At 35.2% G+C, this 15,271-nt stretch overlaps 1 protein-coding gene across 1 annotated transcript in view; it reads left to right on the top strand.

The window, feature by feature from the left end:
• Positions 1–871: 871 nt before the first annotated feature.
• LOC128663441 (hexokinase-2) overlaps positions 872–15,271 on the top strand; it is a 54,013-nt gene continuing 39,613 nt past the window's right edge. Inside the window, exons 1-2 of the mRNA XM_053717768.1 lie at positions 872–1,379; positions 13,350–13,512. Coding sequence (XP_053573743.1) covers positions 1,317–1,379; positions 13,350–13,512 — 226 coding nt within the window. The 5' untranslated portion in view covers positions 872–1,316. The remainder of the gene's footprint in view (positions 1,380–13,349; positions 13,513–15,271) is intronic.

Below are 15,271 nucleotides of genomic sequence, written 5' to 3'. Positions count from 1 at the left end.
TTCGAACTATACAAACGAATATGGGTGCAAAAATAAACAATTGTACGTTTTTATTATGCATATAGTTCGGTTGTACAAAACCTTCACCATTTCATTACTATACTGTCATTAGATAAGTCACCTTTTTCATTAATATAAGTGCAGCATCTGCAGCATCATCTAAGGCCACGTTCTATCCATCACATGATTCGGGAGGGGGAGCCCCTGTCATCCTTCCATGTGGCATCGCCCCGCCCATCTCACGTGTGGTGAGGAGACCATGACGTAAGCAGTCAATTAGGCTACCGAGCGCGATGTTTCTAATTGGTTGATTCCTGCCTTACCCTCGCACACCTCCTAGAATCAGCCAATCAAGTATCGTGCCGGTTAAATTACATTTTTAACCCTTGAAGCTTGTACAGTATTTGTATACATTATGTGAGTATGCAAGTAAAATATATACATGTTTTCACTATTTTCCGTCGTATTTAATCCAGTTATATTATTGATTGCAATGCATTCTCCCTCATATTAAAAAATATATATATTCAATATCGATTGCCTATGTACTGAATAATTAAAATACTGTATATATTTCGAGATGTAAATCTATTTTAAGTTTGACCACTTGATATTAAATCATGTCTGAGATGAGATCACCATCTTGTATATAACACATCGTAATTTATATTATTGGTATTATTATTATTTATTCTGTCATATTTTATATCTAAAGTGCTGTCATTTAATTGCGCTGAGCAAGAGGGAACGTAATACATCGAAAGCACAGACAATACAAACACACACATACACACATACACACTGTCACACAAACACACACATACACACTGTCACACATACACATACACACTGTCACACAAACACACACATACACACTGTCACACATACACACTGTCACACACACAAACACACATACACACTGTCACACACACTCACACAAAGTACACAGGCAAACATACATATCCACACAAACACACTTTCACACGTACAAACACACACACCTTCAGCAGCAAATGAGTTAAATCAGCTTGTGTAAAATGGGAATTTCTTACGTGCAGTTTCATAATAGGAAACTGTCTCCGGCAAGAGTATAGTTAATGGGAGGGGGTGCAGGATGCAGTGACGTCAACTAGGGGCTTGGCTCGGATGGGAGTCATCACTCAAAGGACCACATTGTGAAAGAGAGTCAGAAAAAAAGCCGGGCATTGCTGAGAGACCAGAGAGAGAGGAGTAGAAAAGAAAAATATATTACAGAATAAGAAAGTTTATATTACTATTTATTGTAAACTTAAATATTAATTTACAGTGTTCAAGTCATGATAGCATCTCACTTACTAGCATACTTTTTCACAGAACTCAACCATGACCAGGTGCAAAAGGTAAGCGTATTATGTTTTACTTATTAATATTGATAGTATGTACCTACACATTATAAGCATGTTGCCAATATATGAGTGATATATATATATATATATATATATATATATATATATATATATATATATATATATGATTTAAAACTTATTTGAGATATTTATCTGTTAAATTAAGGTATCTTTTTTGAGAAAATGTCACAAATTATAAAATCTTGTATACTTACTATATTTTGTATTTTGTTATCAGTATAAATTACACTCATCCAGGCATAATTTAACAATGGTAGAAAACTGAAGCCTTTTTTGTTTATGTGCAATACATATTAGGATAGTGAAAGAGAGAATATAAAGGCTACCATTGTATACACTGCATTATTTTATGTATAAAGTTTTAATATATGGCTATAATGCTCTGCTAAAAAGGGAATACCAAGTAGTGGCTGGTTGGTTAAGGACCACCCCTAATTTCCCAGAAATGAGACCCAAGCTCCACGTTTACTTTCCAAATGGTTACTTGTAAAAGCATCTACAAGTCCTTCTATGCTTCTGTGGATGTATTGATGTCATAAGACAAGACTTAGAGATATATTTTAATGATATATTTTAAATATGCCAGTAAGTGTAGCCATAATTTACTGTCTGTAAAGCTGTTAGAGCTATAGGTCCTGGTAAGGGATCTTGTATTTCTTGGGAATGGATATCTTAAAATAGTAATCACATTCACCTTATGTTAAGACCACTCTCAGTGGGGGGAACTTGTACTGCTGCTGCTGAGTGAGGCACTGTTAAGGAAATATCCTGCCGCCAACATTATACAACCTATTAGTTTCTGGCGCTGTTCAATATTTGTGGCTTGAACAACTGAGTCTGCTCTTCCCATAGAGCTGTGATTTTCATCCAGTTGTTGCACCCAACAGTGCATCCCAGCACCTGCCTTAGGATGTCACTATTAATTAGGGCTGTGGGTGATACATACAGTACATGAATATACAATAGATGGGTTGGAATAGAAAAAAAATCAATATGCACTTTTTCATTGTTATATGTTAATTGTACGTTTAAAATAAGTATCATCGATATATGTGTTTGTATTTATCCTGATGTATGGTAAAAGAAGCCCCTGTTTTTTCTGTCACAAAGTAAAAAAAAAAAAAAGAGACGTGCATTATCTGTGTATCTGTATGGATTGGTGTACAAATGTTGGAGTGAACTGATTAGGAATGGATGATAGAAAGGCTGAGGCAACACACAGGGTTATTAATGTGCTGTTTAGTGTGTGATTTCCATTTGGTCAATAATATTATTTTATTAACCATGAGTACCTCTCATGTAAGGTGATTGAGGTGATTGAGTATAAAAATAATCAGCACTTGTTTAATGATTTTTCATATGCATAATATCATTTTTCTTTGTTTAATGTCCCATTAAAGGGACATGAAACCCCAAAATATGCTTTTGTGAATCAGACAGAGCATACCATTTAACCCCCCACCCAACAATTTACTTCTATTATCAAATTTGCTTTGTTACCATGATATTCTGTGTTGAAGAGATACCTAGGTAGGCATCTGAAGCTCTACATAGCAGGAAATAGTGCTGCCCTCTAGTGCTCTTATAAATGAATAACACTCTTGCAAAACCACTGCCCTATAGTGCTCCAGAAATGGGCCGGCTTCTAAGCCTACCCTCCTGCTTTTCAACAAAAGATACAAAGAGAAGAAGAAACATTGATAATAGAAGTAAATTAGAAAGCTATTTAAAAGCACATGCTCTATCTGAATCATGAAAAAAAAAATTGGTTTCATATCCCTTTAAGAAGAAAACCCTAATCGCTTTGGACAGATAGAATGAAGATTCATTCACATGCTGTATTTGCCTGCCTTATTTGCTCTACAGGTTTTCTTTGGTAATGGGAAATTAAAATCCCGATAGAAACAGGAAACTTATTAGAGCTACGTTGATGCAATAGGACAAAATAGATAATCAAAACTATCAGGCAGAATAAAGATTAAAAGTCAGCAAACATCCTTTGTTGACAACAAATTAATTTTGATAATGAAAATATGGGGTTTCCTTCAGAGAAGCCCTATATTACCACAGAGCCAAACATTTCAAGGTCGCCATAAGAACTTCTACTTTAATGTAAAGAACAATGCAAAATATTTTTTTATTTTATTTAAATGTGCTGTATCAATAATATGGTGTTGAAAATAGTGTAATTTTAGTATGTTTAGGGCTGATTTGTAGGATTAAATTGTCAATCCCTCGTCTTTTTGCCCCATTATCTTAAAGGGACAGTCTACACCCAAATTTTTATTGTTTTAAAAGATAGATAATCCCTTTATTACCCATTCCCCAGCTTTGCATAACCAACACAGTTATATTAATATACTTTTAACCTCTGTGATTATCTTGTATCTAAGCCTCTGCGAAATGACCCTTTATTTCAGTTCTTTTGACAGACTTACAGTTTAGCCAATCAGTGCCTGCTCCCAGATAACTTCACACACATGCACGAGCACAGTGATATCTATATGAGATACATGAACTAACACCCTCTAGTGGTGAAAAACTGTTAAAATTCATTCTGAAAGGATGTGGCCTTCAAGGTCTAAGAAATTAGCATATGAACCTCCTTTCAACTAAGAATACCAAGAGAACAAAGCAAAATTGGTGATAAAAGTAAATTGGAAAATTGTTTAAAATTACATGCTCTATCTAAATCATGAAAGTTTATTTTGGCCTAGACTGTTCCTTTAATAGTTATTTCAGGATTCTTTCTTTTCCTACATTTTAATTATTCAATGAAAAGGTTCGTGCAATTGATCCATTTCATTGTATTGCTCTCTGCAGATGATTGGTAATGAGAGGTTGCTAAGGGATAGTCCATGGAATGTCAAAAGATGACACACAGACAATTTAAGCTTATGTTGAAGATTCTGACCTTTGAAAGCGGAAATCAGCTGCAATGTCACAATGACCTTGCTAAACATATGGAGCGATTATTAAGAATAAATTATTAGAATGGGAACACTGGAAACAATGGTACTGAGTCCTAGGACCCATTATACAGAGCATTTTTCTGGAACAATAGTAGGAGAAATAATATAAATTTATATGCAGTAATAATAAAAGCTTTACAGGGAGTGAATGAAGATAGGGAATAAGTTATATGAGGGGTTGCATGAAACACCTTAAAGGGACAGTCTAGTGTAAAAATGACATTCTCAGTGTCATTAGAGCATTTAATTTTTAAAAAATAATTTTATTTTACTGTGTGCTTAACTTATGCAAAAGGGAATAAATACTTTGTTCTACTCCTATTCTGCTCCAGTTGAGGATACAGCTGGTGAGCCAATAATACGCAGGTATACTTGCGTATAGTCCAGTCCCTGGCTGTACTGTCATTAGGAGCAGAATGACGGAATTCCAGAAGTGCAACTTTGACTATAAGTTTATACCTTTTGGTTGAGTTAAATATACAGTAAACAGGAATCTGTTTAAAATAAAATGCTCTAACAAAGCAGATAATTTTATTTTAAAAATGTGAATTTCTCATTAAAGGGTAATGAAAAGGGAATAGAAAATGGTTATGCAGTAAGAGGAATTATCATATGTAATTCTGTATCTTATCCTTTCCCTTTTGCTATTGTACAAAAATGTTAAAAATAATCTGTTTTAGAGTCTAAACATTTGTATTAACACCTTGCAAAACTGAAAAGGATGATCACTTCACATCCCACCATACACAGTATCCTCTTTTTCTCGTTAGCACAGTAGCAGCTGTGCGTACTAACCCCCCCCCCCCCCCCCCCCCCACTATCACGTCCCTCTGTGGTACTTGGTTGTGGAATTTCCATCCTCATCAAGGTGACAATGCCATTGATGATTCACAGAGAGGCAGTCCAAACAAAAGTACTATTAGCATATCATTTTTTTCCCTGTTTGCAGTAGTATGAATGGCTCATATCCTTCCTGATCACATGTCTGACGTGCAATACATGTAGTTATGCAGCACCTTCACTACACAGCTTAAATGAAGACCCTGATACATAATAAATATTATGAGGCCCTTAACATTGCATGCTCTATCTGAATCATAAAAGAAAGATGCTAGGTTTCATGTCCCTTTAATGTTTTAACTCTTACAGGGAAGAATAGTAATGTTTGACTTATTGATTAAATCTATTAGGAATTAACATTCATTTTTATTGTTGCATTTGTTTAACATTGATAACCCCAAACTGAGATAGCAGTGAATACCTAGTACAGAAATTACCAGGTTTCATATATTCCAGCTATCCCCCTCATTTTAAAACGGACATGGAAGTTTAACTTTAATGATTTAGATGCAGTGTGAAATAAAAAAAAAAGCTTTTTCATTTTACTCCTTTTATCAAATTTGTATTTTTTCCCTAGGCATTTTTTGTTAAAATACACTGTCATTCATAAGAAGTATTTGACAAAGTAAAAATGTCCTTAGTTGCCTTCAACAGTATCTATAATAGCTGTTTAATCAGCGTCGGCAGAGGGCTGCCCTACAATCCCTTCTGAAAGATAAATGGTTAAATACATTGGTAGCTCTGCTCTTTAATTGGCTGAAAAGGAGGACATGAGGCTGAAGGGAACCTGCATTTAATCACGTTCCTCTTTCTGACATCATCTGAAATTTGAGTGCTCCCCCCTTCCTCATAGTTCTATCACAACCAGCCGCACATTTTAATTATAACTCAACACCACTTCATTAGCACATTATCAGATAGTCACAGAGCCTTGTACAGAATTCTAGCCTGATATTATTGGTCATTTAGCAGGGATCACAGCTATATAGAACACCATACCTCTATATTGTTGGTGTTATAATTTGTTTTTATTATAATTTGTATCTAAAGTGTCATCATATGTCATAGTGCTGAACAAGAGGGAACTATAATATATAAGAATCATAAAAATTGACCTCCACACACACACATAAGCACACATATGCACCCCCCTCCCACACACACAAACTCTCTCTCTCTCACACACACACAAACTCTCTCTCACATGCACACATACGCACACATATACACACACACAAACTGTCTCACAAACACATACGCACACATATACACACAAAAACAAACACACACATACACAATCACACACAAACTCTCTGGCCCACATATATACACATACACACACATATACACAATCTCTCTCGCACACATATACACACACAAATCAGACACACACATATACACAATCACACCTAAGATGTTTACTTCATGTCCAGTAACGATTAATGGCACATATAATTATATATATATATTTACACACATATACAGTGTATATATATATATATATATATATATATATACACACACACACACATGTTTAGACATTGCAAATAGAACATAAATGAAAATGTTACTAGTGTTGTAACTGAAAGCCCTGGCCTGAGGTACTCAAGCCAATCGGTAAGAAAAACCTTTCAAGTGCAGAGTTCCAGTTCAGTGCATTGCTCTTGTTGCCTTAATGCATTTTTTGCAAAGCATTGCTACTTAAAGGGACACTGAACCCAAAGTTTTTCTTTCGTGATTCAGATAGAGCATGCAATTTTAAACAACTTTCTAATTTACTCCTATTATCAATGTTTCTTTGTTCTCTTGCTTTCTTTATTTGAAAAAGAAGACATCTAAGCTTTTTTTTATTCAGAACTCTGGACAGCACTTTTTTATTGGTGGATGAGTTTATCCACCAATCAGCAAGAATTTAGTTTTAGTGGCTGATGTGGTTACTTTTGTATAAGTTCTGCATAGATGCCGTGACTCACATTCACTGAAGCACGGCAGTACAGTGTATGAGGGAGCAGTCAGGTCAAAGTATGGGCACTTTTCTTAAGGCTCACAGAAACCTAATTAAAGGGACACTAAAGTCAAAATAACATTTTAATGGTTCAGATAGAATATGCAATTAAAACATAAAAAAATTCCAATTTACTGCAGTTATCAAAATGTGCATAATCTTTTTATATGCACACTTTCTGAGGCACCAGCTACTATTGAGCATTTGCAAGAATACACAGTATATACGTATATTTGTTTTGTTATTGAATGACGGCTATCACATGTTGCAAGGGGACACGGAAAATTAAAGTAAATTTTAATTTTGTCAGAAATATTTACTGCTGACTTGAAATTCAGACTGTTATTGCATTGTATTTTTATTATGCATTTGTTAATTATATAATTCTACTGTATTTAATTGACTTTTAAATGAACATTCTAGTGTTAAAAAGTCCCTTTTCTACTAAGCATTTAACTGCTTCAAAAGAGTTAAGCGAAGTTCTACTTTTGGAACACTCCAGTTCTGTTCCTGATAACGTTATTGACTGGATCATATGCATGTTCCTGACAGTTTCACCATCCTCATTAGCACAAAGCCTCAAATTTACTTTGTATTTAATCCCTTTGTAGGGATTAAACACATAGTAAAAGAAAGTAATTAATAAAAAAAAATAACACTTACAAAATAATGAATTTTATTTCTAAATATCAGAAATTCCTTTATATATAACAGGATGCATTTCTGTTTCAAATAGGCAGATTGACTAAACTCACAGTGGATAGAGACATTGGAACCCCTATTCAATTCATATTAAAATATATGTGTATGAAAAGTTAAAAAAACACATGCAACTATAATGAAAATGGGCACTGGAGGACTGATTAAAGGGACACTGAACCCAATTTTTTTCTTTCGTGATTCAGACAGAGCATGCAATTTTAAGCAACTTTCTAATTTACTCCTATTATCAAATTTTCTTCATTCTCTTGGTATCTTTATTTGAACTGCAAGAATGTAAGTTTAGATGCCGGCCCATTTTTAGTGAACAACCTGGGTTGTCCTTGCTGATTGGTGGATAAATTTATCCACCAATAAAAAAGTGCTGTCCACAGTCCTGAAACAAAAAACACTTGGATGCCTTCTTTTTCAAATAAAGATAGCAAGAGAACAAAGAAAAAATGATAATAGGAGTACATTAGAAAGTTGCTTAAAATTGCATGCTATATCTGAATCACAAAAGAAAAAATTTGGGTTCAGTGTCCCTTTAAGCTATGGTTTAGAAGCTAGATGTAGGTTTATTGAATGTGCTATTATAGCTGCATTACGCAGAGATCAGTCGTCAGCCATACAGAAGAGATAGTTGCTCTTTAGTGGAAAATACCAACTTCCTACTTCTGAGAAATCACACTGCAAGTGGAGGGCCCCTTTGCTTTACATAGCTCTCTGAAACTAGACAGCGATTATTGCAGGAAGCTGCATGACTCATTTGGTTAGCAATGTTTGGGAAATTCTATGCTATTCAGTGAAGTAAGACTATACTTCTTATGAAAGCAAAGCATGTGATAGTGAAAGACATTCAAAGGGGCGTGAATGCAGATTTGGCATTATAATGCCTTTGAGAAAACCAACCGGTTTGGGCAAGGTGTGCTCTATTATACAATAAAGTGTGTCTGCTCCTCTAATTCTTTAATTAGGAATTGGATTTAGCAGAGTCAGTTGCTTTTTAAAGAGACATGAAAAGCAATTTTTTTTCTGTTATACATGCGAAAGAACAGTAGAAGAGTTTGTGTTTTATTGTTGTTATGTAAAGAGAACATGAACATGACATAGTGTAATGTTTAGGTTTGTTCTCGTACACTGACAACTCTCACAGCTCTATTGGCTGAGAGGGACATTACTGCATAAGCCTGAAAAGAAAACGTAAGATTATAAGCACGTGAACATTTCAAAAAACACTTTAACAAGAGAAAAAGCTATTCGATTTTAAAATGCTCATTTAAGAAATATTTAGGAACCAAAATAAATTATTTAGAATATTTATTATAGAATCTTACCATTGTTGATACAAAGCACAAATATGGATAATGTTGTTTATTTAGGTGCATTGCAATATTTTATTATTATTCATTTGTATAGTAACAAAGAAAAATCATATTGATTGGTGTTTAATTTTTATGATAGAAACATAGAAACATAGATATTGACGGCAGATAAGAGCCATAGGCCCAGCAAGTCTGCCCCACCTTACCTAACAGTATAAACTTATCTAGTTCGTAGGATAGCCCTATGCTTGTCCCATGCATTTTTAAAGTCCCCCACAGTGTTTGTTGCTACTACCTCTTGAGGAAGTTTATTCCATAAATCAATCACTCTTTCTGTAAAGAAGTGCTTCCTCAAATTACTCCTGAATCTACTACCCTTTAGCTTGAGCTCATGACCCCTTGTTCTTGAATTTTCCATTTTATGTAAAATACCCACAGCCTCAGTTTTACTAAACCCTTTAATGTACTTGAAAGTTGCTATCATATCACCTCTTTCCCTTCTCTCCTCTAAGCTATACATATTTAGGTCATTGAGCCTATCCTGGTAAGTTTTATTTTTTAGACCATGTACCATTTTGGTAGCCCTCCTTTGCACAGATTCAAGTTTGTTAATATCCTTCTGAAGATATGGCCTCCAGAACTGCACACAATACTCAAGATGAGGCCTAACTAATGATCTATAAAGTGGCATAAGAACCTTACTATTTCTGCTGCAAATACCTCTACCAATACATCCAAGCATTCTGCTAGCCTTACTCACTGCCTTACTACATTGTTTACTAAGTTTTAAATCATCTGAAATAATAATTCCCAAGTCCTGTTCCTCGTCTGTAACAGTCAGTAAAGTGTCATTGAGTCTGTAATTAACATTTGGATTTTTTTTCCCTAAATGCATTATTTTACACTTTGCTGTGTTAAACTTTAGATCCCAGTCGTTTGTCCAATCCTCCAATTGTTGTATATCACTTCTCATTTTGTCTACCCCCCCTGGAACATCCACTCTGTTGCAAATTTTTGTATCATCTGCAAAGAGACATACTTTCCCCTGTAGCCCTTTGCTGATATCGCAGATAAATATGTTAAACTTGATGCCCTAGGCACTGGGAAATATGCGTCTCCCTGAACCCCATAACCAAAACAATGAGTAATTTAGGTGGAAGCTGCACTATACATATAGAAAAATGTATCCAGAAAGGTTCCCTACCCCCAAAGGGCATCTCCTCAGTCTGTATGCAGAGGCCAGTGTATGGTATGTGCTGCATGAATGCCAGAATATTTGCCTCCCTCAAATGAACAATAAATATTTAGTACTTTCTTTGTAGCACAAGTTTATAACCAGTAATTCCAGATAGATCCAGTTATATAGCCAGTGACTTACAGAGGGAATGTATAGAGCCAGGAGTTCTAACTGATAGAGAGTGAATATATAGAGTTTTCACTGTTTATTATGATGCTTTTTACAACCATATATTACAGTGTTGAATACTATGCATACTTGTTTCCTGCTTTCATTGTTTGCAACTAAATTCTTTATTTTTCAGGCAAAATTAGACGTGAGTTTTTATTGGGCAAGAAACATGTACAGTCTAGGCTAGACGTGAGTTTTTATTGGGCAAGAAACATGTACAGTCTAGGCTAGACGTGAGTTTTTATTGGGCAAGAAACATGTACAGTCTAGGCTAGACGTGAGTTTTTATTGGGCAAGAAACATGTACAGTCTAGGCTAGACATGAGTTTTTATTGGGCAAGAAACATGTACAGTCTAGGCTAGACGTGAGTTTTTATTGGGCAAGAAACATGTACAGTCTAGGCTAGACGTGAGTTTTTATTGGGCAAGAAACATGTACAGTCTAGGCTAGACGTGAGTTTTTATTGGGCAAGAAACATGTACAGTCTAGGCTAGACGTGAGTTCTTATTGGGCAAGAAACATGTACAGTCTAGGCTAGACGTGAGTTTTTATTGGGCAAGAAACATGTACAGTCTAGGCTAGACGTGAGTTTTTATTGGGCAAGAAACATGTACAGTCTAGGCTAGACGTGAGTTTTTATTGGGCAAGAAACATGTACAGTCTAGGCTAGACGTGAGTTCTTATTGGGCAAGAAACATGTACAGTCTAGGCTAGACGTGAGTTTTTATTGGGCAAGAAACATGTACAGTCTAGGCTAGACGTGAGTTTTTATTGGGCAAGAAACATGTACAGTCTAGGCTAGACGTGAGTTCTTATTGGGCAAGAAACATGTACAGTCTAGGCTATTGGGTGGCTTAATTTCTGCATCTATGCGCTTATTTCACCTTTCACTCCTTCATCTTGTGTTGGCAACCAATTAGCAAAGACGTGTACTTCCTATGTCATATGTGCATGGAAATTGCATGACTGACGTAAAAGGGTTGATCTAATTATTGGTTTTATAGTTATTTTCTTAATCTGGTTTCTTTTTTTAGTACTTTTTAACTTTTAGTTTTAAAGATCATCATCAAAAGGGGATTAAACTGATCCACAGCTCAGTGGCATAGAAGTTCACATCACTAACTGACCTGCTGGAAATATGATCGACCTTTTGTATGTTTTAGGCTTGATATTATTAATATATGTCTCACCTATTATCATCCATATGTCTGTACGTTGTTGTGTCTGTTGTTCCTAACTGCATTTAACCCCTGGATAAAGTCTTACTTGGGAGCCGTAACATGCATCTCCTGAGTGTGACACGGCTAGTGATTGGTAACTGCACACATATGACACTGTTGATTGGCTCATGGGCCATTTCCTGCTCAGGAGCTGCTTTTGGGGCCTTAAATACTCCTGTGCATTGCATCTTTGCTTGTACTAGTGATCTCGTGTGATTATATCACTTTAAAAAAGGACTTAATTGCAAGAAAAATTCACAAATTAAAGATTCACTAAAGATGTTCTGTAAACATGCATCACTGGATGTTGTTCAGAAGGCAGAATCATTATACATGACTGAAGTCTGGAATAAGAGATTTGGGCACAAGAGTAAAGTGGAGTAATTCAAGGGACAGTCTACACCAGATTTTTTATTGTTTTAAAAGATAGATAATCCCTTTATTACCCATTTCCCAGTTTTGCATAACCAACACAGTTAAATTAATACACTTTTAACCTCTGTGATTATCTTGTATCTAAGCCTCTGCAAACTGCCCCTTTTTTCAGTTCTTTTGACAGACTTGCAGTCTAGCCAATCAGTGCCTGCTCCCATATAACTTCTTGTGCACGAGCACAGTGTTATCTATATGAAATACGTGAACTAACACCCTCTAGTGGTGAAAAACTGTTAAAATGCAATCTGAAAGAGGTGGGCTTCAGGGTCTAAGAAATTAGCATATGAACCTCCTAGATTAAGCTTTCAACTAAGAATACCAAGAGAACAAAGCAAAATTGGTGATAAAAGTAAATTGGAAAATTGTTTAAAATTACATGCTCTATCTGAATCATGAAAGTTTATTTTTGCCTAGACTGTCCCTTTAAGTCCAAATAAAGTTAAAATTATTTTTGTGATTCAGTTTTAAAAATCTTTCCAATTTACTTCTATGGTCTAATTTACTTTGTTCTCTTGGTATAATTTCTTTAAAAGCATACCTAGGTAGGCTACGGAGCAGCAATGCACAACAGATCTGCTGATTGGTGGCTGCAGTTATATGTCTCTTGTCATTGGCTCACTAGATGTGTTCAGCTAGCTCCAAGTAGTGTTGTTTGCTACTCTTTCGCCAAAGGATACCAAGAGAATGAAACACAATTAATAATAGAAGTACATTGGAAAGTTGTTTAAAATTGTATGCTCTACCTGAATCATGAAAGAAAAAAAATTGTGGGTGTTACGTCCCTTTAAGAAGTGAAGGGGCTACATGACCAAATTATGTTAACACAAGTATCTGTTACACTAAAGAATTTGTCTAAATATCTCAAAATTATTGTGTTTTTAAATGAAATCCAAATGATGCTGGATCCCCAATTACAAGCAATAAAACAAGTGATACAAAATAAGGAATCTATGGATTAGCCCAAATGGTTTGCCAAACTGTCTTGATTTAATAAAGTTGTTTTTTTTAATTTAAAGTCCTAATCTTCTATCTCCACAGGTTGACAAATACCTTTATCACATGCGCCTGTCTGATGATACCCTCATGGAGGTGTCAAATCGTTTTGGGAAGCAGATGGAGATGGGACTTGGAGCTGAGACCAACCCAACTGCTTGTGTGAAGATGCTTCCCACATTTGTACGATCCACCCCAGATGGGACAGGTAGGAAAGAGCTCTGAGTACTGCTGCCTGAATATTAAAGGAACAGTGTACTGTTAAATTGCTTTCCAATTACTTGTTATACCAGTAACCAGTATGAAATGTATGAGAAATATGTTTTGTTTATCACTTTCTATACACACACAGGCTTCTTTATCTTATTTCTGTCTATATAGCAAAGCCCAGTATGGCTGGCTACGTTTACATAGCTTTTTATATAGCCAATAATTAGGTATTGAAATGTTCAGTATAGGTGGGGTTACCACAGGCAAAATCAACTTTCAAATTCCAGAACTAAGGAAAAGGAACCATTTGTAAACAATTTAATACACTCCAGCAGCTAAAATGGATAACTGGGAAGAAATTAATAGAAAAATTGACAGTACGTTGTCCTTTTAATTGAGGTCACAGTTTCAGTGATTTCATTTTGCATTCTAAAATAATTGTTATATGGGTTCTTGGTTCTGTTGTTATTAGTTTTGTTAAAAATACTTTTTTTTAATTTTTTTTTAATGGCATTGGTTAAAGAAACATGCTAGCGTAAACAAAGGCTCTATATAGATTTTACTGTTGCACTAATGCTTGCCCCTAGCGATTTGTTTAACTCCTGCGCTAATGCTTGCCCCTAGCAACCCTGCACTACTATGTGTTTATGCCCTGCATCTGAATTGCGCAACTCAGATGTGTAACTTGTGCTTTCCCTTTGCAGGGTTTAAACACACAAGTAGTGCAGGGTCGATAGTCTTAAATTGACATACTCTAATGAATTAGATCATGTAATGTTTCAACAATTATGGTCCTTTAATGTAAATGAAGAATGCTTCTATTAGACACACAAGAAACTATTTCAGTCTGTTAATGCAAAAATGTTCTCTTGTGCCTAAATAAAAAAGGCAAAGAAAACGTACTAAGTCATCTGAGCGCAAGGCAGCTTATATTTGACCTGAAGCCTGGGCGGATTTACTCTGATGTCGCTCTTTATTAAAGGTATATTAGATCATCTCTGACTTTTAAACCCACTTGTGCTCAATGATGTCATCAATGACATGTGCATGCCAACAGACGCATATTTGCTTTAAGGGATATTTATTTTTAGATATGCATAGCAGCAGGTCAGCAGAACATTACAGACGGTCTGTATACAAAATAAATGTTTTATGACCACCAGTCATAGAAAACGCATTGCAATATCTAAAACATAGTCAACTCAATAGAAAACATTTGCACATTCTAGAATACTTTAAATAGAAATGTGTACAATAAAATATCTTCTTTTTATAATTAAAATATACAAATTTGCAATTGCTGTTTATTCTGCATATTTTGTTCGCAGTTCATATGTTGTGAAGATTTATAACTAAACAAAATCTTTCTCTGATTAAGATCAGTTGTGTACAGAATATGCTCAGTCATCGTAAGGAAAAATAATAGGGGATCAGTGTAGGCTTGTCTTAGCCTGGCATCTTGGCAAGTGGTAAAATAACTCAAAGACAATGTCTTTGGCATAGTTTCCAAGAGTGATGACCAACTCCCCCAGCTCACAAGATCTCTTTGTATTGGACATTGCAAAGCTAGACATTCCAGGCACTAATTAAATACGCCTAAACTAGTACCTTCTTAACCTTTACAATTCAAGGAGACGTTTAGCACTTCAATTTATTTGATATCAAATAAACCCTATTCTACTATATTTCTCTCTCTCTCTCTCTCTCTCTCTCTCTCTCTCTTTCTTTCTTTCTTTCTTTCTTTCTTTCTTTCTCTC

This window comes from Bombina bombina, chromosome 6 (genome assembly GCF_027579735.1).
Source record: "Bombina bombina isolate aBomBom1 chromosome 6, aBomBom1.pri, whole genome shotgun sequence".
Classification (NCBI taxonomy): Eukaryota; Metazoa; Chordata; class Amphibia; order Anura; family Bombinatoridae; genus Bombina; species Bombina bombina.
The sequence above is the reverse complement of the archived record's forward strand: the minus strand, read 5'-3'. Positions and strand labels throughout refer to the sequence as shown.